The sequence below is a fragment of the Manis pentadactyla genome, chromosome 14 (genome assembly GCF_030020395.1).
Source record: "Manis pentadactyla isolate mManPen7 chromosome 14, mManPen7.hap1, whole genome shotgun sequence".
NCBI lineage: Eukaryota > Metazoa > Chordata > Mammalia > Pholidota > Manidae > Manis > Manis pentadactyla.
Window position 1 is genome coordinate 13,745,532 of NC_080032.1, and position 26,842 is coordinate 13,772,373.

A 26,842-nucleotide genomic window follows, 5' to 3' on the forward strand; every position below is an offset into this window, starting at 1 on the left:
TTAAGGTTTTTGGGAGCCCTTGACACTATTAAAAATAAATAAGAAATACACACGTGCACACACAGAGACACACAGATTGGTTGTAACATTGTAACACATACACGATGAACTGTAACAGTAAGTGACTGGAAACGAGCCAAGTGACTGTCCCCAGGAGTCTAATTCAGCAAATGATGGCAAATCCAACAATGGAATATTATGCAGCCGTCTAAAAGGATGGATACTTTTTACATACTGATAGGAAGTCATCTCCAAGATATCTTGTTAGGTACAAAAGACAAGTTGCAAAATAGTGTGTATTGTATACTATCTTTTATGCAAAACAGGAGAGAAATTAGCATATCCATTTATATTTACCTAAAGAAACTCTGGAAGGAGACATAGTTGATGGACAGATGGTGGCAGGACAGGGGCAAGGATCTTCAGTCTAGCCTTTTTGTAATTTTAGATAGTTTTGAACATCACCGATTAGACGGAGTTGTGTTGCCTAGTCAAAAACTTAATGAAAAAAGCCAAATGAGAGTCACGAATTCATGTCCATTAGGCAGGGTCCAGTCTTTAGTCCTGTTTCCACTGCTCATCCACCCAATTATAACTAACATCTGGACTAGCCTCAAGCTTCTAAGGCACTTCTACTTGGCGGACATCCTTCAACAACAGAAGGTAGTTGCCAGATTCGCTCCCGTTTTACAGATGAAATAAACCAAGCCTCAAGGAGGCCAAGTCACTTGCCCAAGAGCCCATGGGTTATGTGCCTGGACTGAAGAATGCTTCCTCTCAGATCTGAGCATGTAGGGTCCTCGGCAGGCCTCCTTCATATCTGTGAGCAAAGGCTCTGTCTTTATATATATGAAATAGAGGTCACGAGACTAGCCATCCCTGTGCAGAACCAACGACTTTCTAAATCATTGGTGCTGGCATGTGGCTATCTGCTTAAATAGTAGCCATGGCCATTTCTTCATCTGCCAAATGGGGATCGTGGTAGTACCTGCCTTACAGGAGCTTTAATGACACAGACACATGCTTTGGACCCAGGGATGAACACAGGTGGGTGGGCAAGGTCACACCCAGGAGTTCCTAGTCCACTGGCCCCTCTCCTTCTGGGGCAGGTTGAGGAGGTGATTTGTGAATAAGGAAGCCATTATTGTGCAAACTGGGGCACGTTGAGCATAAAAGGGACACTCTTAATAAGTATCTTGGGACAGGAGGTGTAAATTGGGATATAGGGAGGCATGGATGTCCTTGTCAACATCCATTTCCATGAACATGGTGACACACAAGCAGCCTGGGGGAACGGGCCTCATGACACCCCTGGCCCATCCCCAGCCAGTAGAGAGCATGACTGGGTTCTAGCAAGTGCCAGAGAATCACCACCCACTTATTGCTGCTAATATCATGACATCAGGTCAGCGAAACGGCATCAGGGAGAATTCCTTAAAGACCACATGGTTCAGGCCCTCTTTCAGATATTCTAGAAACATCTCAGATTAAGCCAGCAGCACACAAACCTGGATGTCTAGACTGAAATGTGTAGTGACTTCCTCCTTGGCACGGCTAAGAAAATGGGCTCCGACAAAGCCCTGTTAGGTAAGGGGTGTCAGTTTATAGAAGGGGTGCTGTATTCAGGCAGTGAGTGCTTTGATGCCTCTCCAGAAATGTCAGGAACCTTGAGCCTGCGTCCTTGCTCAGGGCATCATTGAGGACGCTGATCACGGCATCACACCGTGTCCTCTCTGCTCAGACCGCTGGAGAAAGTCCTTCTGCTCCTAACCCCAGGAGGGCCTGCCATTCCCTGGAGTGGGCTTGTTTTTAGCTAGGGGCATGTGGCTCCCATAACTGTCTCCCTTTCCTGGACTAGGACTCTGGGAGTCTGCAGTGTGGCCCACCCATGCTATTTAGGAGATTACTTATCATCTACATTTTTCCCCCCAGCCCTGGCTCTGTTTTCTGTCTCCACCCACGCTTCCCTTCTTCATTTCACTCTCACTTTAATTTATGTTCCCCTGTACACATGAGCCTCTTTAGAGATTTGTTTTCCCCTCCCTTCTGGACCAAGCAGACAAACAGACAAACAGACAAGCAAAAGCATCCTGTGGCATCCCTCCCCGTGCCTGGGTAGAGTGGTCCCAGCTGGTATCAGCCAGCAGGCAAGGGGTTAGGAATGATGCAGAGGAAATGCTGGCCAAGGTCCAAGTGAGGAAGTGACCCCTGCCAGGGGAAGTAGGTGGTCGGCTTATCCTGTTTGACTCCAGGGGGCTGGACCAGGCTGGAGATGAACATGGCAGGTTGCTCGAGTTCAGTTTAGCAAAAAAAGGAAGAGCTTTCTAATGACTCGGTGGTTTTTCTAGAAATTCTGCTGGTGGGGTGGGGGAGGTGAGAGAGGGGCGACCTGCTCTGGAAAATGGCAGAAACCAAGGAGAATTTATTTCGGATCATTTTATTTTTGAGTATTGGCACAAGGTCCCATGTGGAGGGCCACCCAATTGCAAGATGAAATTAAGCCTCAGAAAAGCAAAACAAAGGGCACCCCTTCATGTCTCCTGTGTGATGTCTTATGGTTGTCTTCCTGCCACAAAGTAAGCACCACCAGGCAAGGGTTTCTGCCCATTTTACTCTCCTCTGTGACATCCACTAGCACAGTGCCTGGCACACTGCAGAGATGTGTCAAATCGATTGAATGGAAAAACAAAGTTTATGATGGCAGAGCTAGAATTCAAACTTGATTGAGATTATCTCACTCCAGAAATTGTTCTCTTTAACCAAGGGGCACATTTGGTGGGGCCAAGCCATCCCGGTTTGCCTAGGACATTCAGGTTCTTGCACTGAAATCTCTGCATCTCGGGATTCCCTGAACCCGGGTGACTGGTCACCTTCCAGGCCCTGCATTTGTGATCTTATTCTTTACACTGATGCACTTGGCAGATAAGGACACTGGTTCTGGGGCCCAAGGGGAGCCAGGCTGGCGTTGCCGTGTGGCTTTGCTGTGGCCTTGAACTCTCAGCTGTCCTGAGCTGCTTTCCTTTTTCTGTAACATAAGCGTGGCAGACCCCTCGATCCTAAAGCTCCTCCAGCAATGGCATTTAGGATTCTGGAATTTTCCTCTGGGTTTCAAACAGCTGTTTTTCCGTTGAAGGTGGGGGGCGGCTTCCCCAGCAAGACCATTGCTGCGTCAAGGCTTGAGCTTTGCCATGGGAAAGGTAACAGTGCAGTGACTGGGTTGAGGGGGAGGGCAGCCTGTCCCTTCTCCCCCAGCGCCTGGGAACAGGGTGGGAGCTCACACTCCGCCATCCTGGTTGCTGGCAGCAGCGCCAGCCCTTTGTCAACTGCCTGGGCTGGAGCCAGGGAATTCCAGAGGCCAGAACATGCATGAATGCCCCAGGGCCCTGTGCCTGGGGCTGGAAGCCGGGGTGGGATGCAGCTGGGGCAGCTAAGGGCTCCGAGATCTCGCAGGGCTCCACCTGGCTGGACAGGCCTCTGCAGCCCCCTGCCTACCCTGGAACCTGCTGTGTGGCGACTGCGCTGCCCAGAGGCAGGTGAGTCTGGTGACTGGGGGCTCTTTGAGTTGGGGTTGTGGATACTTGGGAGACACTGCAGACCTGCCAGCCTGGTGTGCAGGCGAGGTGAGCAGGTGCAAGAACACAGGGCCGTGTCCAGTGGGGTCCCCAGCAGGCAGTCACAGAATGTCAAGGACAGTCATGGGGCTCTGGTGTCAGACAGCCAGGGTCAAATCCCACATCTGCGGCTTCCTAGCTCTGAAATCTTGGGTTAGTGGCCTTGCTTTTTGTGCCTGAGTTTTCACATCTGCAAAATGGGAATGAAAATGCCCACCTTGAAGGCTGGTTCTTAGTAGAGGCGCTGGGTAGAAGCAGTCAGCTCCTGATAAGTCAGGGTTACTGTCATCACCCTGAGCCTCTCTGTTTCTGCTCCTCTCAGCCCGGGACTACACCCTGGGACCCTGGGGCAGGTGAGGGCTTCCAAGTCCCCACGGAGAAGCCTTGCTGGTGAGATGTAAGGGAAGTCTGGGGGAGAGGAAGGGCCGCCGTTTGAACACCTGTCACAGCCTTGTAGTGGGAGGGGCCTGCAGCCCACTGGGGGGCCTGGACGTGCTGTGACAGGACAGAGGCCATGTTACACAGCTGTGTGTGTTGCACCTGGGGCCCCACGGGTCTGAGTTTGAGTTCTGATCCTCCAGGCACTGGCTGGTGGTCCTGATCCCATTCCTTTCAGAGCCTCAGTTTCAATACCTATCAAAAGGGGATTAACAGCCTTTCCCTGCTGGGAGGCCTGGTCAGGATTTGGGGAGGTAAGGACAGCCAAGCACCCAGCCGGACACCCACATGACCCTTCTCTCTTGGTGTCACCGCTGTCCTGTTTCTCTGCTGACATGGAGTGCACTGCGAGGCTGGGAGGTGCAGAGCGGACAGGAAACAGGATCCCCAGAACAGGGACTGCAAAGGCCCACATACCTTGACCACCACACCAGGGGTCCTGGAGCACAAATGAGCAGGTTGGTTTGAAAGGACTTGGGCTCCGACTTGTCCACTCCTAAGGACAGTGGCCCCTACCTGACCCTAGCGCACTTCCCATGAGCCCTGAAGCCCTGCCCCTGCCCAGTGACCCTAGGTTGCTGACCTTACCCAGCTGGCCATGGGGAACAGAGACCAGCGTGCACACCCAGGGCCCTCCCTTCCTCCCTCTGCAGCTTATCTCCCCCCCACATCCCCACCCATTCCTGCCCTGTTCTGCCTTTTCCCTCAGCTTCCCTTCCTGAAGCTTTGTGATGTCAGTATAACCCCCCACCCCCAAGTACACATTTTTAATCTTTTCTTCATCAATAGTGAGATAGCAAAAGCCAAGAGCCATTCTAAGAGCTTTATGTAGGTCTAGTTACTTAATCTCAGAACAGTTCTGTGTAAGAGGTACTATGATTTCCCCATTTTATAGATGGAGGGACAGAGGCACAGGGAAAGTAAAGGGTTCTGCCCAGGTCCCACAAATACCTGGGGCTCACCCAGGCAGCCTGGCTCCCGAGAAAGGTGTTCACCCTCCACCACACAGCTTCGGAGCAACCTGAGTTTGATAGAGGTTGGAGGATGTCCAACCTTTCTCCAAAAATCTGTTTCAACAAATAACCGATTACATCATGCAACATTCCTACCCATCCTCTGTCCCAGGCGGCTGCCCCCATACCTCTGCGACCTGTGGTTCCTCCTCACCCACGTCCCAGCTCTCTTTTCTGTTACTGTCTTTCTCTCCTTTTTCTGTGCCTTAAAGTTTTCTCCTCCCTGTCCAACCTGTCTACTTTAGAGATGTGGAAACTGGGGCCCGACCAGAGAGGGAAGGTGTTTACTTGAAGTCACACAGCAAACCAGGGGGCCCTGCCAGTTTGATCTCTCAGTTCAGCCCTCAACCCAAGCCAAGCTTTCTGGAGTGGAAGATGGAAGGGGAATCAAGTTGTATCCTTGACACGTCCCCCATTTAGCATCAACCATTCTCTGCCTCTCCCTCACAGACTGGGTGGCTTATAAACTGCAGACATTTTTTTCTCACAGTTCTGGAGGTTGGGAAGTCCAAAGGGAAGGCGCCGGCAGATTTGGTGGCTGATGAGGGACCGCTTCCTGGTTCCTGGACAGCCTGTGTCCTTACGTGGTGGCGCCGGGGACCTCTCTGTGGGTCTCTTATAAAAGCCATAATCCCGTCTGGGGCCTAAGTACCTCCCACAGGCCCCACCTTCTCATGCCATCCAACTGGGCATTAGGTTTTGACATAGGGATTTCAGGGGAGGGCACAGATGTCCAGCCCCAAGACTCATCATCACGAATCACTCCTTTAATTGGGGGTCAGGGAGTTAAAGTAGAACTCTAGTGGCAAGGAGCAGGGTTCACCAGGCATCAGTCTGGCTGGGGAATGCCTTTCTGGAACCCAAGTCAGCCCCCAGAGACGGCTCCCTTATCCGCACGCAGGCTCATCCCCCGGGGGCCTTTGGATCCCCTGCCTCCTGCACCCATTCCAAGGTGAGCACGTGCGGGGCACTGCTGGTTCCGGCCGCCCCTGTCGGCCTCGCCGTGGTGCCCAGATGCGATCTGTGCCACCCGGACTGCGGGGGCAGGGGAGGGGCCTCAGTCCCTGGGACTGGCCCCGCGGGCCCCGCTCTGTGTCCCGGCTTCCCTCACGGAGACGCATCTGGCTGCCCCTGGTCCTCACTCCTCTGCGCATCTAAAACCTTTCTTAAAGCATTGCCATGGCAACAGCTCTTGAGGCAAATCCACCCACGCGGGCTGCAGAAAAATTCCTCAAGAAAGTGGGGCAATTGCCAGACGCCCCAGCTCTCTCATGGGGGCCCTGATTCCTGGAGCCTCCCAAGACTGTCACTTCCGAGTCCCACCCGGGCCTGCAGGAAGAGTGGCCCAGCTCGCCAAGCTGCGTGCTCATTGCTTGCCTCCAGTCTCCCCAATTCCACCGCGGCCCCCGTATCAGCCCCATGGGTTAGAGCTGGGGTCATTTTAGAAAGATGGACACCCGCTGCTTAAAAAACGTCCATGGCTCCCTATTGCCCACAGGATAAAATTGGTGTCTTCAGGAGTCTCACATTCTGAAGCCGTCTTGTTCTCAGGGCGCCGTCTCCTGTCATCCCTCCCTCCACGCACACTCTCTAAGCACGCTTCATCAGGCCTCTGTGCCTTTGCATACACAGTTCTGTCTGATGGGTGCCATCTCCTCCCACTGCTCCATCGAACCCACTCCAAGGCTCAGCTCAAACATCACCTTCTCCGAGGAGCTTCCCCTGATTTCCCTAGTCACCTGCCCTCTGCTTTGTACAGAGCCAGGACCACAAACTCAGCTACCAACAGGGCAAGGCAGGAGACACGAATGACTAACACAGGACATCCTTCGCTTCTGCAAAGAGTTACACACTCTCATTAAAGGTGAAAGTGAGAACAACCTGCTTCATCTTCCTCTCACCAGATTGCTCTTATTTCTGCAACAGTACAGACCCAGGGCAAGCACTCTGGTGAATTACAGCTGAGTCATTGCCCCAGAGTCAAGGAGTAATAGGGAGGGGTGGGGACTATGCAGGCCCAGTATGGCCAGTTTCCTTAAATCCAGACTTTAGATGACACCTCAGATCTCTGACAATGCTGTCACTTGTCCCTGCACGTACCTCCCCTACATGAAAGCAGAGACAGGGTCATCACTCCACAGCATCTAGCAAGGAATGTGGCTCTTAGAAGGTGCCCACTAGCTGCCTTTTGAATGGATGTTTGAATGCATACGTCTATGCTGTTTCCTGAACCTGCCGAAAGGGTTCCTGCCTCAGGGCCTTTGCACTTGCTGTTCCCACTGCCTGCCATGCTCTTCAATCAGATAGGCACAAGTCTCCCTCTTCCTTTATTCATGTCTCTGCTCAGAGGTCACCGTCTCAGAAAGACCCCTGCACACTCTATCTAAAACAGTACCCGCCATCTCTAAGCTGTATTCCTCTTTATATCTTTTTTGTAGTACATATTGCCACCTGCCATTATATTCATTTTTATTTTTCCAGCATTTACATTATGCTTTCAATGAACCAGGCATGCTTCTAAAACATTACTGATGTAAATTCATTTAATCCTAACAACACAGGGAGGGAGGAGCTACTTGCACCCCTGGATTTCAGATGAGGAAGCTGAAGCACAGAGAGGAGTGGTGACTTGCCCAAGGGCACACAGCTGGTGAGTGGCCAAGCAGCTATTCACACCCAGGCAGTCTGGCTCCAGAGGTGTTTGTTTATCTGTTACCCATTCCTCCCCCTCAAGAATGCCAGCCCTTCGAGGGAAGCTATGTGTCTGTTTTGTTCCCTGCTGTACCCCATGGACCCGGCTCTAGGCCTGATGCCTAATAGATGTTTAATAAACATTTCTTGGAAGGACGGAGGGAGACAGAAGAATCAGAGAATTGGAGTGGAGAATCCTGGGCCTTTAGAGTTTTCCATTAGCCCAGTGTGAAGACCATCTTGCTGAAATTTCTCAGCCTCCTGGAGGGTTTGAGTCAGCCTGTCTGGGAGGGGCCCCATCCCACCCTCTCCAATAGGGCCTCTGTTTTCTGACCTTTCCCAGGCAAAGGTGCCAAACCACACTCCTGGAACCCGGAGCCCATGCTGAGCATACTTCCTCCTGCAACAGGGCCAGGGAGGAGAATGTTCCAGGCCAGAGGCAGGAAGTCTTGGAAACAAGGTGGCCTGGAGTGAACAGGCCTGCTGGGCAGACCGCGAGGGGCCCGGGGGGGGGCTGTCCTCGGCCAGATGTGCTCAGGGACCTCGGCACCGCTCAGGGCACAAGCAGAAGGGACATGAGGAGAGGCGGGGAAGGAGTCCGGGACCCGACACTGCAGCCTCCTGTTGCCCCCAGTTTATCCAACGTTCCCTGACATCTGACCCTGTTCTGAGGAGTTCCAGAGAAGGCCCATGCCCCCCAAGTTCCCTTGAGCCCTAAAATAGTAGACTCTGCTGGGGGACCAGCAGGGACACTTTCCCGGTTTCACTTTCTCTGTAATAGTAGTAGTCAGCACGATTGTGACAGCACTTTGCCAGCGTCGTGTCTCACTGAATCCTCACAGCGGCTGTGGGGATGTAGGGAGGGGAGACGGGCCCAGCTGAAGGTGGGGATGGCCAGAGCTGAGGCTTCCACATCCGCCCAGGACAGTGTCTGCGCTGGGAGGAGGGGGCTGAGAGTGACCGCTGGCTGCGGCCCGGCTGCCGTCTGTCCACTGCTTCCAGACACAGTCCAGGCGCATCTTTGAGCCCCATTAGTTTCTGGAAACACAGCTCTTTGCGTTGGTTCACAATCTGCAAACGGGATCAGTCCAGCTCGCAACCCACGGTGAGACAGGGATGCTGCCGGTCCTGGCAGTTGTGTCACTGTCGGGCTTTTCTGCATAAACGCTTGCTGAGCACCTCCTGTGTGCAGGACACTGTGTCTACCTCACTGTTGCATGACACGCTCATGGTGACTCTAGGAGGGAGGTAGTGCCAGCCCCATTTTACAGGTGAGCATGCTGAGGCTCGGAGAGGAGAGGTAATCTGTCCACAGTCACTGAACTAGGAAGGGCCTGCGGACCTGGTGTCTGACTCCCGAGTGTGGGCTCCTTCAGCCACAGGGTAGCGTGGAGTTTGGGATGCGTCTGGGACAGCACTGTCACGGTCAGCAAGGACTCCAGACTTGCTTGTGGGTGGTGAGAGGGAGGCTTATAAATTAACCTTGAACCTCTGGCCCAGAGATCTTAGAACTGCAAGGGGTCCCATGAGATCACTTCATCCCCTGATTTTCTGAAAGGAAGGTTTTACTATCATTTCCTAGGTAACCCAACTATGGCTCAGAGAGGTAAAGCAACTTGCTTAGGGTCACACAGCATGGAGCTGAGCCATGGTATCTTTTCACTGGCACAAGGCTGCAAAGACAGAAACTGGGCCCGTTTCACTATGGCATTTTTTAAATCTGAAAGGGAATCTGACACTATCAGCTCCAGGCTCCTTGTTTTAGAGATGGGGAAGCCGAGGCCCCAGAGTGTGCAGGGATTGATCTAAGGACATGTGCCAAGTACAGCCTGTGCAGGATAAAAGAATGACCACTGGCTCCTTCATCTGGGTTCAAACCCCACTTCTGCCTCTCAGCAGCTATGTGACCTTGGGTGAGACCCAACCCTGTGGGCCTCTGCTTCCTCAGCTCTAGACCAGCCATAACACTGGCTTCCATCCCATGGGGTCTGTGCAAAGTAATGTGCATAAAGTGCTTCTCAACATCCTGGTACACACAGCACATGCTTAATAAAATATTGTTAATTTGGAGGTTATGATTAATAATCTTTAACCCTGACATTCTAGGGTCGAAGCTCCTTACCAGGGTGATCGGCCGAATCTCACCTACTTGGCCTGGGGCTCTGATGCATGTTTCAGGGGCCTAGTGAGATTCTCATTCATCTGACAGAGGAACAGGGAGGGAGGGCACAGAGCCTGGGGGCTGGAGACTAAGCCTGCATGAGCACCCGGGCTGGACCTCCGCGCCCCTGCCCTTCTCTCCCGCAGCAGGCTGGGGCCCCCATGATGAGGAAATTCCTTCGGCTGCCACCTGCCAGGCGTTGCAAGGTGCCAGGCGGAGAAGCCATGCTTTGGGGCAGTAAGCCTGGCCCTCAGGGCCGAAGGTGGGCTGTGCTGGCCTCGACTTAAGGGGACAGGGGCTAGGACAATGACTGGGAGGGCACCCCGGAGCACCCCAGAGTGTAGGCTCCAAGCCCACACTGAGCAGGACACCGAGCCCATACCCTGGCCTGGCTCCTGGTGTGGTGAGACTGTGACCACCATGGGCAGCCCTCTCAGACCACATCCTGAGCGGCTCCTGTAAAGCACCCAGTGCCTCCTGCCTTCCAGATAAACTGTATACACAGCTCAGGGATTATTGGTGAGAGTGGACTCAATGCTGACTTCAGGAGATTAAGGGAAGGGGTGCTGGGCCTTGTAGTCCAGTGGGATATAAGCAGGGAAGAAAATTTGTCTACAGGCCATCTCCAGGGACTGGGGAAGTATTTATGGGAAGAGGCACAGGATCTCTGCCCACTGGCTTTGGACACAAGCTGAGTGGTCAGGAGGACACATGATATTTGTGCCCTGCACCCCTTGTTAATGGGCCAGAGTGGCTTTTCGGCCTGGAAGGAGAGGCCATCCAAGCACCCTTGCTGGTGGCCTTTGATGGCTGGGAATGGCTGCTGGGTCTGCAGTAAAATAGTGGGCTGGGCTTGCAAGGAAGCATCTGTACTCTGCCTGGGTCCCGGAACCTGCTGCTGAGTCAGGGATCCACCTGGGACTGGGGTGCAGCCTCAGCTCCGTCCTGGGGGTAGGCAGGGGCCCTAGGGACTTTGGTAAGGGCTTGGTGTTATTCTAAGAACAAAGATAAGCTCCTGAGGGCTTTTAAGCTGGGAGTGATGCAATGTGGTTTGCATTTTGAAAAGATCTCTCCAGCTACTGGGTGGAAAGTGAAATCATAGTTGAAGCAAGAGGCTGACTGGGGGCCTCTAGCTGTTACCCAGGTGAGCGGAAGTGATGGACAGATCTGTAAGCTGTTTAGGAGACAAAAGGGTCAGGATTGGATGGATGTGGGGGTAAAGGACAGGGAAGCCAGGGAAGTCTGGTTTCTAGGTCAGGGTCTCAGCAGGACCCGGATAGCCCACTGAAAGAAGGGTATTGATGGGAGCTTTGGCAAGGGAGGACTTAGAAGGGGTGGGCAGTGGGAGGGGTGGGGCAGCACTCCAGGTCTGGGACCAAGGAGCCTCCTGCCCCGAGAAGGAGGGGCCAAAGGGAATGGTGGAGATCCCGCAGGGGTGGAGCTGGAGCTGGGAGAATAAACCCCTAATCTTGCTCTCCTCCTGCCCTGCACCCACTGTCCCCATCCCTCCTAGGCCTCTCACTGATCAAACCCAACTAGAGGTCAGAGGGCAACGAGCCTGTGTTATTCCCACTGGCCAGCCTGCATGGCGCAAAGCAGGGGAGCATGGATTCCAGGACGGGCACCCTGAGAAGGAAGGAGTGGCATTCCAAGGGGTGGGGGGCGCCAGGCAACGGGGTGGAGGTCTCGGGGATCTCCTGCCTCTGTGCTCTGAGCAGCTGCTGCTGGTTTTCTGGGGCCTCTGACCTCAGAGCAAGAGGACTGGCAGGTCCAGGGCCGGAGGGTCCCTGCCTGTGCCCACTTCTGCAGCGTCCCACGCTCAGACACGGGCCCGTCCAGATCGGAAGAAAGTGGGGCAGTCTGCTAGGCAGTCAGTGGCTTCTAGCAGCGCTGCAGTGACTCAGCGAGAGCTCCCGAGTGTGGGCGTGGGACCAGGGAGGAAACCGTCCATCCCGGGGTGGCAGCCGGGCCTGGGGCTAGGACGTCTGCTGGCGCTGTGTGGTTTCAAGGTTCCTGAGGCCCTCAGAGCTGAGGATCTAGGGATGATAAGCCCTGAGGTGTCTCTCAGCACAATCTGTGGGGATGGGAGGCCACTCCTCTCTGCCCTGTAGAGTGAGGAACCCCTGGATGGGATCAGCCTGGGAACTCTGGTGGCAGGCACAGCCGTCAGGGCCAGGGATGCTGCAGTGGGGGGACATTTGTGAGGGCAGAGTAGTACCAGGAAGGCCCCATTATGTTTCAGCTACTGGCTAAGGTTGTGATGCTGGGCAAGGAGAAATAGCAAAGGTTTTGGGGGTCAGAGAGACCTGGGTTCAAATCATGGGCTGTTGCTTAAAGGCTGTGTGAGACTGGGCTAGTCACTTCACCTCTCTGAGTAAGCCTCCATTTGCAAACCTCTACAATGAGGCTAGAAGTGGTGAGCATAAGGTGTATGAGGTGTATGAGGTATGAGCCAGGTAGAGTTCTAGGCTCTGGGGAGACGCCACACACAGGATAGACGGGAACCCATTTATCTAGGGCTTAAGGAGGGTCACTTGCTCTCTCTGGACCTCAGTTTCCCCAGCTACAAAATGGGATGCTCTCTGAGGGGCCTTCCAGCAACTAACATCTTTCAGAGGCCGAGAGAGCTGGAGGAGAAGCATCTGGGCCTTGCAGCTGGAAGCTGGAATGTCCGGGTGGGCCGTGGGGGAAGTGGGAGAGGGAATCAAGCCAGAGGAGAGCTTCCAGTTTCCCGACGGGCTCCCACGCCCACGGGCCCCATAAGGGCCTGCATGGGGCCTGGGGCTGCCCCAGGAGAGGCCGCGGGTTGGGAGAGCAGCGGCTGTGGGCCTCTGGCGCCAACTAGGCACACAGGTGAGTGACATGGGCAAGCGAGGGGCTGCTGAGCCTCCCAGAGGGGAGGGAGTGGGGAGAGGGAGGCAGAGAGACAGTGGATGAGACAGAGAGGGGCGCACAGAGGTGGGGGGGAGAGAGAGGCAGAGAGCACAAAACAAAGGCAGCCGGAGGGAGGGAGAGGTGAGCCCAACACACTCAGATGGACAGACACCAGAAAGGGAATGAGTCCTTTGCAGACTTAGGGTGTCCATGGGGCCTGGAAAATCCCACAGAGAGGAAGCGGGAGGCACACATCTGCTGCCCAGATGCCTCTGGGCCCTGCTGTCCCCTGAGCCCGAGAGGACATAGGCCAGCATGCGGCAGCTGGAGGAGGTGGGGCCCTGGATTCATAGGCACCCAGGTCCAGGTGTACAACACAGTGATTCAACATTTATATACATGATAATTCTAGGTACCAGCTATCATCATACCAAGTCGTTACAATATTTTGACTATATTCCTTATGCTATACATTGCATCCCGGTTACTTATTTATTTTACAATTGGAAGTCTGTTTATATATAAAAATATATATATATATTTTTTTTTGTGAGGGCATCTCTCATATTTATTGATCAAATAGTTGTTAACAACAATAAATTTCTGTATAGGGGGGTCAATACTCAATGCACAATCATTAATCCACCCCAAGTCATAGGCACCCAGGTTCAAAACCCTGCGTGGCCACTAACCAGGCAAGTGGCCTCAGGCAAGTGATGCCCCCCACACACCTCAGATGTCCCTTTGGTAAATTGGGACTGATGACAGCGATCTTGCAGGGTTAGGAGGAGGTCCGGGGCAGGAAAGGCAAGCCTGCGGCACTCCAGCCTCCTCACCAGGCCCAGGGAGCAGCAGGCTCCACCCATCCTTGCAGGATGGGTACATGGATGGATGAATGAGCCCCACCTCCCAAGGGCTTTTCCCACAGCACCCGGGATCAGGACAACCCATTCCAACCACTAGCCAGAGGCACGGGGCTTGGTGGGAAAGCCCCTTGGCCCATCTGTAAAATGTGTGCTCTGAACCCTGCCAGACTGATCTTCCGGGGGCTCTTGGGAGATTCCACTGGGGCAAAGACCAGAGGATTCTGGAATGTTCTAAGGAGGTGAGGCATTGGACGGGGAAAGAGTGTGGGTCTGGCAGGTTAGTAGGCTCTGAGTTTGAAGCCTCACAGGGCACCTGCCTGCTCTGAGCTTCCGGCTCTGTCCAGAATGACTCACTGGGCCCGTCTTGTTTACCTGGAACTATTTGTGTCATCTTGGGCACACTACTTACTCTCTTTGGGCCATGGTTTCCACATCTATAATACGGACTATTATATATGAAGGAATAGTGCCTGGAATATAGTGAGGTCTATATACATGTGTGTTCAATAAAAGTTAGGCAAATAACAGCTGCCTGGGGTTTTTGCTCTCTGTGGCGAGAGGAAACAGATGTGACCTCGAGCCGCAGCCCCTTCCCCAGCGAGGGTCCGCTGTGGGGCACGGGCAGGGCCGTCTGTGGTGAGGTCTGCAGCCTGGTGGCCACCGGGTGTCCGGCAGGGGCTGGGCTCGCCGAGGAGGAGACAGGACCGTGGCCGCCGCAGAGCCGTCTCAGTGCCGTTACTCCTGTTGGCTCAGGCAGGCTCATTCCCATCTGACAGGAGGGCAGCGGGATGGGGCGCTGAGGGTCCTCAGGCTTGTTTGGTCCTTCGCCTGCCCAGTGTGGCTGCTCAGGGATTCAGTGACCCAGGCACAAACCGCTAGGCATGGATTTGAGGTGTGTGTCTGTTTGCCATTGGTTTTTCTGCACCTCCGGAGAGGGAGGGCTGACATAATGACACCCCTCCAGCCATCTCATCTGCACCATCGGCCTCTTGAAGCTCCCACATCTGTCTTTTTGTCTTCCTTTGCCATGTTCATTTCCTTTCAGCCCCATTTTCTCCCCTTCCGGCTCCCGGCCCTGCTCCCACGGAGCCATCCTAATCCATTCAGCATGTATCTTGTTATTTGACGCATTTGGTGGTGTTTTTGCAAAACGTGGTACTGTTTTACGTTCTGCTGCTTTTGCATGCATGTTTTCAATGTCCCTCGGCACTATTTGGGTGGGTGGCTTTAAGATGCTCCACGTTCCATGCTGTGTGTACACTTGATAATCTGTTGCTTCTAACAGCTGCAGAGCATTCACCCGTCCCCTCCCCGACAGTGGACAATCAGGGTCCTCCAGTGTCCGGCCATCTGCACACACATCTGTGCACTGCCCAGGTCCCCTAGACCTCTGACCATTTTTTGTGTGCACAGTCTCCCTGTGGGCACTGCTCCTGACAGCCAGCGCCTGGAGACCTTGGAGGATTGACCCCAGAGGCTGGGAGTGCCTGGGAATGCACACCTCCAGGGCAGGGTGGAGGGCTATAAATACTCAGCCTCCTGGAATGTGACCTCCATTGTTCCCTAGACACAGGCCAGTGCCAACCCTCTGCACCCTTGCCGGCCTCCTCCCTTCCCAGCCCTACCCATTTTTCTCAACTGCTTCCTTAATAAACCACTTTTGCAGGAATCCTCATTTGAGGTTTGCTTCTAGAGAACCGAAGCTAAGGCCTGCCCCTGCAAACACTGTGTGAGCACCCCAGTGCACGTTTCTTGTAGGGCTGTGGGGTGTGCAGGGGTCAGGGGACCCTGCGGCATGGCATGAGAACCTGTGCTCCCACCCCGCCAACCCAAGGTGTATCCATGCTGGATTTCTAGCCTCTGGCACAGTCTACTAGGCACAAAATGTTGTCTGGCTGTGGTTCTCATACATATGTCACAGAGCATCAATTTGCCCTATGCTTGGGGGTGGCGATTTCTGTCCGGTAAATTACCTGTGCATATCATTTGCACATTTTTCTTTTGGGGTTGCTGTCATTTGAATTTGTAGGAAGGAATTCCTTGTACATTCTATATGAATGCCTTATTGGGCTTGAAGACTTTAAATCTCTTCCTCCACTGAAGCCAAGGCTTGTGCATGTGTGTGTACATGTCTATATGTGTGTGAGCACACAGAGTGAGTATCTCTATGTTTATGAGTATTTGTGTGTGTGTAAACCCCATAATAAGGATGGTCATGGGTCCCAGCATGGGTGAGCCCATGGGGCAGAGAGCTGGGGCGAGATCCCCCAGCTCAGAGTGAGCAAGGTAAAAGAAATAGCAATGCTCATTTGTAACAGTAATGACAATAATGTAGGGGTTACAGGTTGAATTGTGTCACCCCCCCAATTCATATGTTGGTGTGCTAACCTACAATACCTCAGAATGTGATTGTATTTGGAGCCAGGGCTGAAGAGGTCATTAGGGTGATCCTAACCCAGTATGACTGCTGTCCTTGTGAGCATAGATTAGGACCCAGACACACAAAGAGCGAAGACCACAGGAGGACACGGGGAGAAGGCAACCATCAGTAAGCCAAGGAGAGAGGCTCTGGGAGAAACCAGTCCTGCCCACACCTTGATTTTGGACTTAACAGACTCCAGAACTGTGAGGAAATAAATGTCTATTGTTTAAGTTGTCCAGTGCATGGTACCTTGTTATAGCAGCCTGAGTCGGCTGACCCACACAGTAGGCATGAAGCTTGATGCCTCCCCATTGTAGGGCTGTTGTCTGTGACATTCCTAATGGGCTTGGCATCTGCCACATACTAGGTGTCCAACAATTACAGTGCCAGTAATGAATGACACAATTTAGAGGCCATCTCCCTCCCGGTGCTGACAATAAAAGCACCTTTCTCACCTCAACTCACCCTCCCAGCAGCCCTGAAATATAGGCAGGGCAGGTAAAATTATTATGAATTCTCATTTTGCAAATTACACAACCGAGGCCCAGAGAGAAAAAGCAACTTATTCGGGTGGCACAGGGGCTCTCCTGCCTCCTGCACTACCTCCTCCCTGGCATCCCCTCCCGCAGACCTGTGGGAACTGTACAAAGGAGAGACCTGGCAAGACTGGTCTGGTGTGGGGTCAGGGGATCTGTCCCAGGAGCTCTTGGTCCAGTTCCAACTGGGTGCAGGTTCAAGGTCATAGGAAGAATCTGGGAGCCTAGACAGGATGGCTCATTGTGGGAATTCATATATAAAGTATAAAAATCAAATGAATAATCATATCTGACTTGATTGTTTATAGTTCATGATTCGTGATCAAAACAAAAACAGTTTCTGTGATATGAGTGCCATTGCATTGTTCACCATGTAAGAACTTGTTCGTTATGCTTCAGAAGATTGGAGACTGTTCAGAGTTGGAGTTGATTAATGATTGTGCATTGAGTCCCCTGTACAGAATTTTATTGTTGCTAACAACCATTTGATCAATAAATATGAAAGGTGCCCTCTCAGCACCACTCTTACGCTGTTACGCCTTGAGTCCCCTGGCTGGTCCCCCCAGATCTTCGATAACTCATCCTGTCTCCTCCCTTATCTGCGGGTCAGAAGCAGGGAGGGACCAACAGCTCATCTGCCCCCTGGGCTCTCTGGGGAGCTGAGTGTAGAAGGTATAGGTTGGCTTTAGGTCTATGGTGGACAATGTATGCCCAGACCTCAGCTAGATGTCAGAAAATCTGATGGATTTTTCAGTTCCTTAAGGTGCTAGGAAAAAGGGAGCAATGAGGGGATGTCCCTGGAAGGTGGAGCTGGGGACTCTGGGACATTAGGAAGGGTGTGAACAGACATGGAATGATGTGCTCCACTTTCTGGAATGCAAGGTTCAGAGCAAGGTTCGAGTCAGAGTAACCTGGGTGTGGGTTGGCAACTAGCTTATGTGACAATAGCCTCTTCTCCTCACCTTTACCTTGGGAACAGTAGCAGTACCACTCCTGTAGGGTTTTTTAATTTTATTTTATTTTTTTTTTGTTATCATTAATCTACAATTACATGAAGAACATTATGTTTACTAGGCTCCCCCCTTCACCAAGTCCTGCCCACAAACGCCATTACAGTCACTGTCCATCAGCGTAGTGAGATGTTGTAGAATCACTACTTGTCTTCTCTGTGTTGCACAGCCCTCCCCATGCTCCCCCCACATTATACATGCTAATCATAATACCCCCTTCCTTCTTCCCCGCCCTTATCCCTCCCTTCCCTCCCATCCTCCCCAGTCCCTTTCCCTTTGGTAACTGTTAGTCCATTCTTGGGTTCTGTGATTTTGCTGCTGTTTTGTTCCTTCAGTTTTTCTTTGTTCTTATACTCCACATATGAGTGAAATCATTTGGTATTTGTCTTTCTCCACCTGGCTTATTTCACTGAGCATAATACCCTCTAGCTCCATCCATGTTGTTGCAAATGGTAGGATTTGTTTCCTTCTTATGGCTGAATAATATTCCATTGTGTATATGTACCACCTCTTCTTTATCCATTCATCTACTGATGGACACTTAGGTTGCTTCCATTTCTTGGCTATTGTAAATAGTGCTGCAATAAACATAGGGGTGCATCTGTCTTTTTCAAACTAGAGTGCTGCATTCTTAGGGTAAATTCCTAAAAGTGGAATTCCTGGGTCAAATGGTATTTCTATTTTCCTGTGGGGTTTTGAGGATGCATGAGCTAATACCATTCAAGAGCTTACAGTGTTGGGCTATTGTGGGTACCCAATCAATGATTCTTTATCACAAGGAATTAAAACCAATATAAAGTATAACCCATCAGCAGTAGACATAAGGAACCACCAAACCCAGCACAGAAACTTCAGACCAGCAGAGTTAATGGGGTTGCTGCCTTTGACCTGCAAAGGTGACTCTGAGCTCCCTTGTCGCCATATCAAAAAGGGAAATATGATCAGTTGTAGAACTTAGGTTATCAAGAATGAGGAAGCAGCCTAATTTCTCAGGGCAAGCAATCTTGCTCCTTACCCTGAATTCTCCAGGGCATCTCTCACTGAGAAGGGGCTTCATAAAGGGCACCACAAGAGAGCCTGTGGGCAGCATCATTGACCAGGACTTATAGCACTGCAGGTAGTCACTTTTAGGGGCCTTGAAGGAAAGGCAGAGGGAAACATCAGAAGGTGGCTCAGGGAAGGCAGTTCCGAGGGAGGATCAAGAATGTGAGGAGGGTCTGAGCTCTCAAGATTCTAAACTTTTAAGTCTCAGAGTGGTGGGCTAGGAACTGCTAATCCCTCAGAGAAGCAGGGGGAGTGCCAGACACCTTTCAGCTGGGATCAGACTTCCCAGATGTGTGGCCTTAGGCAAGTGGCTTCCCATCTCTGAACCTCAGTTTTCTCACCTGCAAAGCTGACTTATGCTTTCAGAGCTGTTGGAAGCATGGCATGGAATCTTGCCTAGCAATATTTGGCATCTACTGAGCGCTCAAATAAATGTTCATCACATGTATACACATATTATGGATCTATAGTTATACATAATTTTTCATAAGCTTCCTGGTGGTGGACAGTTTAAGGAATATGAATACCTAGAATTTCATAGCTCTTTAAAATGTGCAGTTGGCAAAGGATTCGTTGGCATTTCACACGACCTTCCCCACAGCATGAGAGAGGTGTTCTTATCCCTATTTGAGAGATGAGGAGATTGGAGCTTAGAAAAGCCAAAATCCTTGCCTATGTTGCCCTTGACCTGCCCTTGAACCCAGAACTGGGGAGACAAGTGGACAGGATGCTTGTCATCTGGCCTTCCTGGGCAAAGGACATTTCAGGAGGGAGTTAAGAAGTAAAAATAAAAAATAATAACAATATCAGCAGCAGCAACAGTAATAGTAACAGTCTAGTGCTTACCGGTCAGCAGGCTCTTTCCTAAGCATGTCACCTGTGATATTTAGTCACAACCATTCCGTGAGTTAGAGACTATTATTTTACAGGTAAGACAACTGAGGGGCAGAGAGAGAAGATAACTGACTTGCCCAAGGTCACAGGGAGTTCATGCAGATGCAGGATTTGGAAGCTGGAGGTCTGGCCGGGCCCAGAGACTGTCTTGACCGCTGTGCCTCGGCTCAGGACAGCAGGGATGTGTGTCAGACAGAGTGGAGGCGGAGGGCCTCTCTCCAGGGCTTGTGGAGAGGGGACACGGACTCACCCAATTCCTGGTGGGGTAAGGGCTGAGGGGTGGACGGACAGACATGCCCAAGGATGTCAGCGCCACGCTTGCCGGCCCAGCCTGGCCCCTGCTCAAGTATGAGAAGACATGGCCTCTGACCCTGAGCTGCTCCCAGCCCAGCTGGAGAGCCAGACGTGATGTTACTTGTGCCCGGCGCGTCTGTGTCTGGTGCTGGGCTCCCTGCTCCTCTTCCCCCTCTTCTTGGGGCTCAGACACCCACCACTGCCCAAAAGGGGACTGGGGGCGATGGCGGGAGACAGCCCAGTATGGCCTTCCTCCTCCCTCCTTCCGTGTCCAACTCTTAGCTGTCCTTTAAAACCCAGCTCAGGTCCCACCAGCCCCGGGAGGCCTCCACAGCCCAGGCTGGGGATGTCTCTGGGGACACTCTGGCCCTGCCCCAGGCCCAGCATGTCTGTCTTGTGCCTTGGGACCGGCTGTGACCCTGTGGGAAGGGACCCTAGGGGAGCTGCGTCCTCATCCCTAGGGCGTGCACAGCCTAGTCCAGGGAATGCAGACACGATCATTTCCTCCTCAAGGGCACGCTCAGAACGGGGTTTCCAGACAGTGGGAGTGACTGTAAGGGCCCTGGTTCTGCAGACCTGGCTCAAATCCCGGCTCTCAACCCACCACCTGGATGCCTCGGGCCAGGGTCCGCATCTCCCTCCACCTTGCTGCTGCCCTTCGTGGGGCTGGGCGAGACCACATGGATTAAGTGCTCAGCCCAGTCCCTGGCGTACATCATTATCATGAACACCAGTCACAATTCCCCAACTATGGGGTGGGGGCCCTGCAGCGTCTGTCTTCTCTCTGCATTCCAGTGTGACAGGACGCCCTGGGGGCCCCTCGCTGGGCTCTTCTAGAACATCCCCCAGCCTGCAGAGTGGGATGACAGCCATGCTCAAGTTCTGAGTCCCTTGAGCAGAGAGACCACCGTGGAATTTTCCAAGTGGCTTTTATTTAGTAAAAGCAAAACAATGACTTTCTGCCAATAAAATAAAACCTCAAACCCATTAATAAGCAGTAGTGAATTTATACGGAGGAAGGTTGGAGGTATTTGCGATGAAACATCGATCGGCAGTCTTGCCAGGCTGAAACACCTGGTTTGGAGCTCATCTGTTAGGATGGGGAAAGCTGGGTGGTGGAGAGTGCATGGGCTCCGGGCTGTCAGAGCCCTGGGTTCAAATTCCAGCTGTTTCCCCTGTGCCATGATGTAATCACAAATAGGTATGGCAGGTTTACTAAGTGCCAGCACTGATCCAAATGCTCTGATTCCTGAAGCCTGTAATTCTTACAACCATTCTGTGAAGCAGTGAGTATTCCCATTTTACTGATGAGGAAACTGAGGTTCAGACAGGAGGAGTCGTTTGTCCAAAGCCACACAGCTGGCTGGTGGTCGAGGTTGGGTTTGAACCATGCACAGGACCACTGCCTCCAAGACCTCCCAAGTTTGCAGACTCCCCAGAATCTTAGTTTGTCCTTCCATCAATTGGGAAAATACCCAACAAGGTTGTGATGGGGATTGTAGGAAGTACCGGTTGTCTGGAACACAGTAGGTGCTCAGTGAATGTGTTTGTGACTGTCTCCTCACTGGATTGCTGTGACAGCAGGGTCTATGTCCAATTCAGAGTACCCCCAGGGCCTGGAGAATGCCCAGTGAGAATGAAACTTCTCTCTCTGGGCCTCAGTTTTGTACAAGATCCATGACATCTGCCTGGCAGAGCCCCGGGGAGACTAAGTGAGATGAGGGAACTACAGCCATAGGCACATGGTGGGAGCTCTAGGCGGCTCTTCTTCTGTCTTCCGGGTACCCAACACTGCCTGGAATGGTATTTTCTGGGTCCCGACTGGCAGAGGATTTGCCTCGAACTATCCACGCTCTCAGTCCTGCCTCTTCCCCTGGACCCGCCCCTGACTCAGCCTCTCATCTATGGGTGTGCTTAGGTAGGGGGAAGGGAGGCTGAGAGGAAGGGTCCAGCAGTTAATCTGGCTTCAAAGGGCTCCACCACTGCCCAGCTGAGTAACCTGGAGCATCTTACAGCCTTTCGGAGCCTCAGCTCCCACGCCACCTCCGTAAACGGGGAGTAGTGACAACAGGTCCTTATCTCCGAGTCCAGACCCAACCGCTGCTCCTTGTTCTTCCCTGCAGGTGTTCCCAGCAGGGCACAGGGGCTGGCTGGCTGAGGACCCACACTGGAGAGCTTTGAATACCAGAACTGAACAGTGAGGGACTCTTGTGGGCTCCAAAGGGCACAAGCGGGGGACGCCTGGCAAGTTGGGGGCACTGGAGAATGCCAGCACCGCTGTCCCTGGGTGGAATCGAGTCCCATGCCTGGAATCAAGTTCACAGCACTATGGACCCCTCCTTCATTGCACTTGGTCATTGTGATTTTTCCATGATTTGGGGAACTTTTTGCCAAATGTTCATCTGCCCAGCTGGCCTGGAAGGGGAAGGGGAGGGTCCCAGAGAGGCAGCAAAGGTTGTCAAGTGGATAGACCCTGAATCTGGAATCTGACTCTCCACACTGCCTTTTCCCCATGTTATGGCCTCACCAAGTGACCCAAGCTCTCTGCCTAAGTTTCCTCATCTGTAAAATGGAGCTTGTAACCTACCTACCTCACTGAGGTGCTTTAAGGATGGAGAGTTTATGTATGTTAAGCCTTTAGAAAAGTGCCTGATAAGTAGGAGGTGCTGGAGAGGTGTTTGTTACACAAATAAATTAGCAAATCAGGGACTAGTTAAGCCCCCATGCCAGCCTTGCTGAGAGCCAGGAAGATCATTGTTGGTCTTGCTGGTATTGGTCAACCTCTTAAAGCCAGTTCCAGTCAAGGTTCACCTAACGACCCCTGTCTCCCCTTGCAGAGAATGGAGGGTGAGGATTACAACACCTCCCTCATCTACGATGATGAATACCCCAATGATTCCTACCCCATCGTGGTTTTGGAAGAGGTTTCTTCCATGGAGGACAGGGTGGCGAAGATCTTCCTGGTGGTGGTCTACAGCATCATCTGTTTCCTCGGGATCCTGGGCAATGGCTTAGTGATCGTCATCGCCACCTTCAAGATGAAGAAGTCAGTGAACACTGTCTGGTTCCTCAACCTGGCCGTGGCCGACTTCCTGTTCAATGTCTTCCTGCCAATCCACATTGCCTATGCTGCCATGGACTACCACTGGGTTTTTGGGACAGCCATGTGCAAGATCAGCAACTTTCTGCTCATTCACAACATGTACACCAGTGTCTTCCTGCTGACCATCATCAGCTTTGACCGCTGCATCTCTGTGCTCCTCCCTGTCTGGTCCCAGAACCATCGCCGCATCCGGCTGGCCTACATGGCTTGTGTGATTATCTGGGTCCTGGCTTTCTTCCTGAGTTCTCCATCCCTCATCTTCCGGGACACAGCCAAGCTGCATGGGAAAATATCCTGCTTCAACAACTTCAGCCTGTCAGCAGCCAGCTCTTCCCCAGGGCCCACCGAGTCCCAACAGCACATGGCGGTGACCGTCACCCGCTTCCTCTGTGGCTTTTTGGTCCCGGTTCTCGTCATCACAGCCTGCTACTTCACCATCGTCTGCAAGCTACAGCGCAACCGGCTGGCCAAGACCAAGAAACCCTTCAAGATCATCGTGGCCATCATCATCACCTTCTTCCTCTGCTGGTGCCCCTACCACACGCTCAACCTCCTGGAGATCTACCACACCATTGTGCCCGGCTCCGTCTTCAGCCTGGGTTTGCCCCTAGCCACAGCCATTGCTATTGCCAACAGCTGCATGAACCCCATTCTGTATGTCTTCATGGGTCAAGACTTCAAGAAGTTCAAGGTAGCCCTCTTCTCCCGCCTGGTCAATGCTCTGAGTGAGGAGACAGGCCACTCCTACTACCCCAGCCACAGGAGCTTTACCAAGATGTCATCGATGAACGAGAGGTCTTCGCTGAATGAGAGGGAGACTAGCATGCTTTGAAGCTCATCTGGGAACCCCCCAGTAGACAGGCCCTCCAGCCTTGGAGGCCAAAAGCTATGCTTTCTCAAGACCGCAGCAGAAACCTCTTCAGCGCCCACCAGTGCCCACTGTATTTTGCATGGGGCCGAGCAGTGGTTTGAGCTGGGAGTCCAGGGAATGGAACCCTTTTCTTCAAGTGAGCTGGTGGACAGGCCCTGCTGTGCTGCTTACAGCCTGGGACCAGCATCCCGGGCTTCTTGGGAGACCAGCCTTGACTGACACAAAGCAAAAAAAGGAAGACTCTCAAAACCACTGCCATGAACTAGAATCAGCATCAGATGGCAGGATTATGCTACCTACTGTGCGCATTCCAGGAATGCCACAGGCACTCTACAAGGTGCATTCCTGGTGTGAGCAGAGTTGGTAAGAGCAGACCCAACATGACACAGACCATGCCTCACCTGCTATACCTACATCAGTAGCAAGCCAGACATCCTGCTGCCGAAGCCTTTCCCCTGGTTCGGGGCAAGGGGAAATGCACAGGTTACTGGGAGAGGAAGGTGACGTGAGCCGGTCAGCAGCCGGGACAGTGGATTTGGCTTTCAGAGCAGCTGGGAAGGCCCAAGAGAGGTCCCGAGGAGCCATGTAGGCAAGACCAGCAGGGCTGCCCTGAGGACTTCAGGCCTGGGGAGGAACGGGGAAGCAAGACCTTTCACGGGTGCGGCTCAAAGCAGCTCAGCCTACACCTTCCTGGGTGATGGCTACTCTGGGGGTGGACCAGGCTGCCCTTGCCTCAGGCACTGCTCTCCTCTGCATTTGCTGCTTGGGGCCAGCCAGGTCGCGGCCAGCAGCGACTCCTGCAGCCCCCACCCCGTCACAGGGGTTCCTCCCTCCTTCCCTAATCCTCTGGCTGGAGGTGCTCAGAATACTATACCCGGGGGGCATCTCCTCCTCCTCACCCTCCTCAAAGCCTTGCTGAAGACTAGTCCAAAATTAGCCTCTGGAGCCCCAGGAGCATCTTGCCGGGTGAAGAGTGTGGCTACGGGCTCAGTCACTGAACTCAAGCAGAATCTGGCGTCTGCCTCCTTGAACTGTGCTCCTGAGATGCTGACTGTGGTGTACCACTGGCTCAGAGCTCCTTCTGTGGGAAGCCGTGTTCTTTTCGCATCTAGGAACGTCACCTACCTGTGCTAGAGGGCCATTGTCCCATTTACAAATGACAAGGCTGAGGCTCAGAGGAGGGAAGTAACTCCCCGTGTCACACAGCTATCCAGAGGCATATAAGATCTGCACCCAGCTCTGTCTGGTCCCAGAAAGTCTGTTCTTTTGTGGAGAATGTATCTATTGAGGATATTCTGGGCTATACCGATAGCTTACATATATTTAGCACTTCCTATGGTAAGCACTTTATATGTGTTATCTCATATATTCCTCACAGCAGCCCTGAGTTACATACAGTTATTACTTCCCTTTTATAGATGAGGAGTCAGGCTCAGAGAGGCTAAGTAACTTGCCCAAGGGCATCCAGCTGGTCTCTGCCAGAGTCTAGATTTGAAACTAGGTCTATCTGGCTCAAAAAAGGCTGCAGAGTCTTGGAGTTTTGACCATAAATATCGATTCTTCAGTAGGCTAATGTAAACATCTTAATGACTATTAAGTCGTCTTTCCAAATAGTTCTGAAAAATGATCCAACATGGCAGAGAAAGTGCAGTGGGCCTCCAGCTCCCGCCAGCCCCATCCCCCTGCACCCACCATAGCTCCCACCTCTTGCACCACTGACATCTCCAGGCAAGGCAGTGGGGAGAGGAGCCCGGCAAGAGGCAGCCTCCCGTGAGTCCCTGGCCCTTTGGCCTCCAAGTGTCCACATTCCATCTCCTTCCAAGTCCTTTCTTTGTGAAGCCAACACTCCAACAAAATGCAGTGAACAGATGTAACGTCTACACAGCACTGGGCAAGCTCCCCAGTCCACAGGCTGTTTGGAATCCACACCTCATTAAGAGACAAACTGTTCCCTCCCTGGCTGGGCCATTATGCTTTGGACAAGGCAGCTCTGAACTGACCCCAAGTTGGGGCCTCTGATTGCTTCCAGAAATGTGGACTGGGACACACTGAGAATGAAAAGGGGAGCTTTAAATATTGCCCACTGCCCCCTGTCATCCCCTCCCCCAACTTCATGGAGGAAGCAACTAAGGCTCAGGATGTGTCCCAGGTCCCAGAGTCACCAGCCACTTGGGCCTCCAGCCACCGGGACAGTGGAGGGGAGGCTGCTTCCTCGGGCTTAGCTACTCGCTTCCCATGGGCTGCATGCTGGCCAAGCCAGGCCCGGGGGAGCCAGGAAGTCATGTCGACATTGGAAAAGTTCTACAACAGGAGCAAAACTGAAGCAGGCTGTTTGCCTCCTTAGGACCAAGCGTCCCTTTCTGGCTGCCTCCCTGTCTTCCTGTTCTGAGTCTAGTTTCCCATCAGATACTTAAATGCAACCATGAATTCCCCTTCAATCTTGTCCCTGCAGCTTCTCCCAAGGACCTACATGGTCACACACCCGTGAAGTCCCTGTGGCTCACAGAGGCCGCTCGCCTGCACTACTCCATGGGCAGCCAGCGTGTGTGTGCCTGAGAGCCCTCCCTCCGGGGCCAGGACCCGGCGGTGGGGTCTTGATGCTGCCTCCTGGGTGGGGTGGGTGATCCCAGGGCGTGCAGGGAAGCAGGCAGAGGGACAAGAAGAGAAGATGCTATTTGAGACGGGATGGGAGAAGCCCAAAGGAAATAGAAATAATGATGAAGGAAAGGACTTCCCTTATTCAGCATCTGCTGTGTGTCAGGCACAAAATCTCATCAAACCCTCAAAACAATTGAAAGAAGAGGACCATCAGACCCACATGGGTAATGCAGAAAGGGAGATTCGGATGGCAGGCCCCACTTGTTCCGGGTCACACAGCTAGTAAATGGTGGATCTGAGCCTTGAACCCAGTGCTTCCCCAGCTCCTGCTACTGGCCTTCCTTTCCCATTCCTCTCTAGCATGCTATGCTCTGGCTGGATCCAGGTACCCTAGGCCTGTGGATTTGAAAAACTGC

The 26,842-nt window shown here is 52.7% G+C and overlaps 1 protein-coding gene across 4 annotated transcripts in view; it reads left to right on the forward strand.

Annotated features, from left to right (window-relative positions):
* The window catches only part of CMKLR1 (chemerin chemokine-like receptor 1), a 42,078-nt gene extending 16,073 nt beyond the window's left edge, over positions 1–26,005 (forward strand). For all 4 annotated transcript variants that reach the window (XM_036903968.2, XM_036903970.2, XM_036903969.2 and 1 more), the window contains one exon: positions 22,692–26,005. In XM_036903968.2, the coding sequence (XP_036759863.2) occupies positions 22,692–23,789 (1,098 nt within the window). In that variant the 3' untranslated portion in view covers positions 23,790–26,005. The remainder of the gene's footprint in view (positions 1–22,691) is intronic.
* The last annotated feature ends 837 nt before the right edge of the window (positions 26,006–26,842 follow it).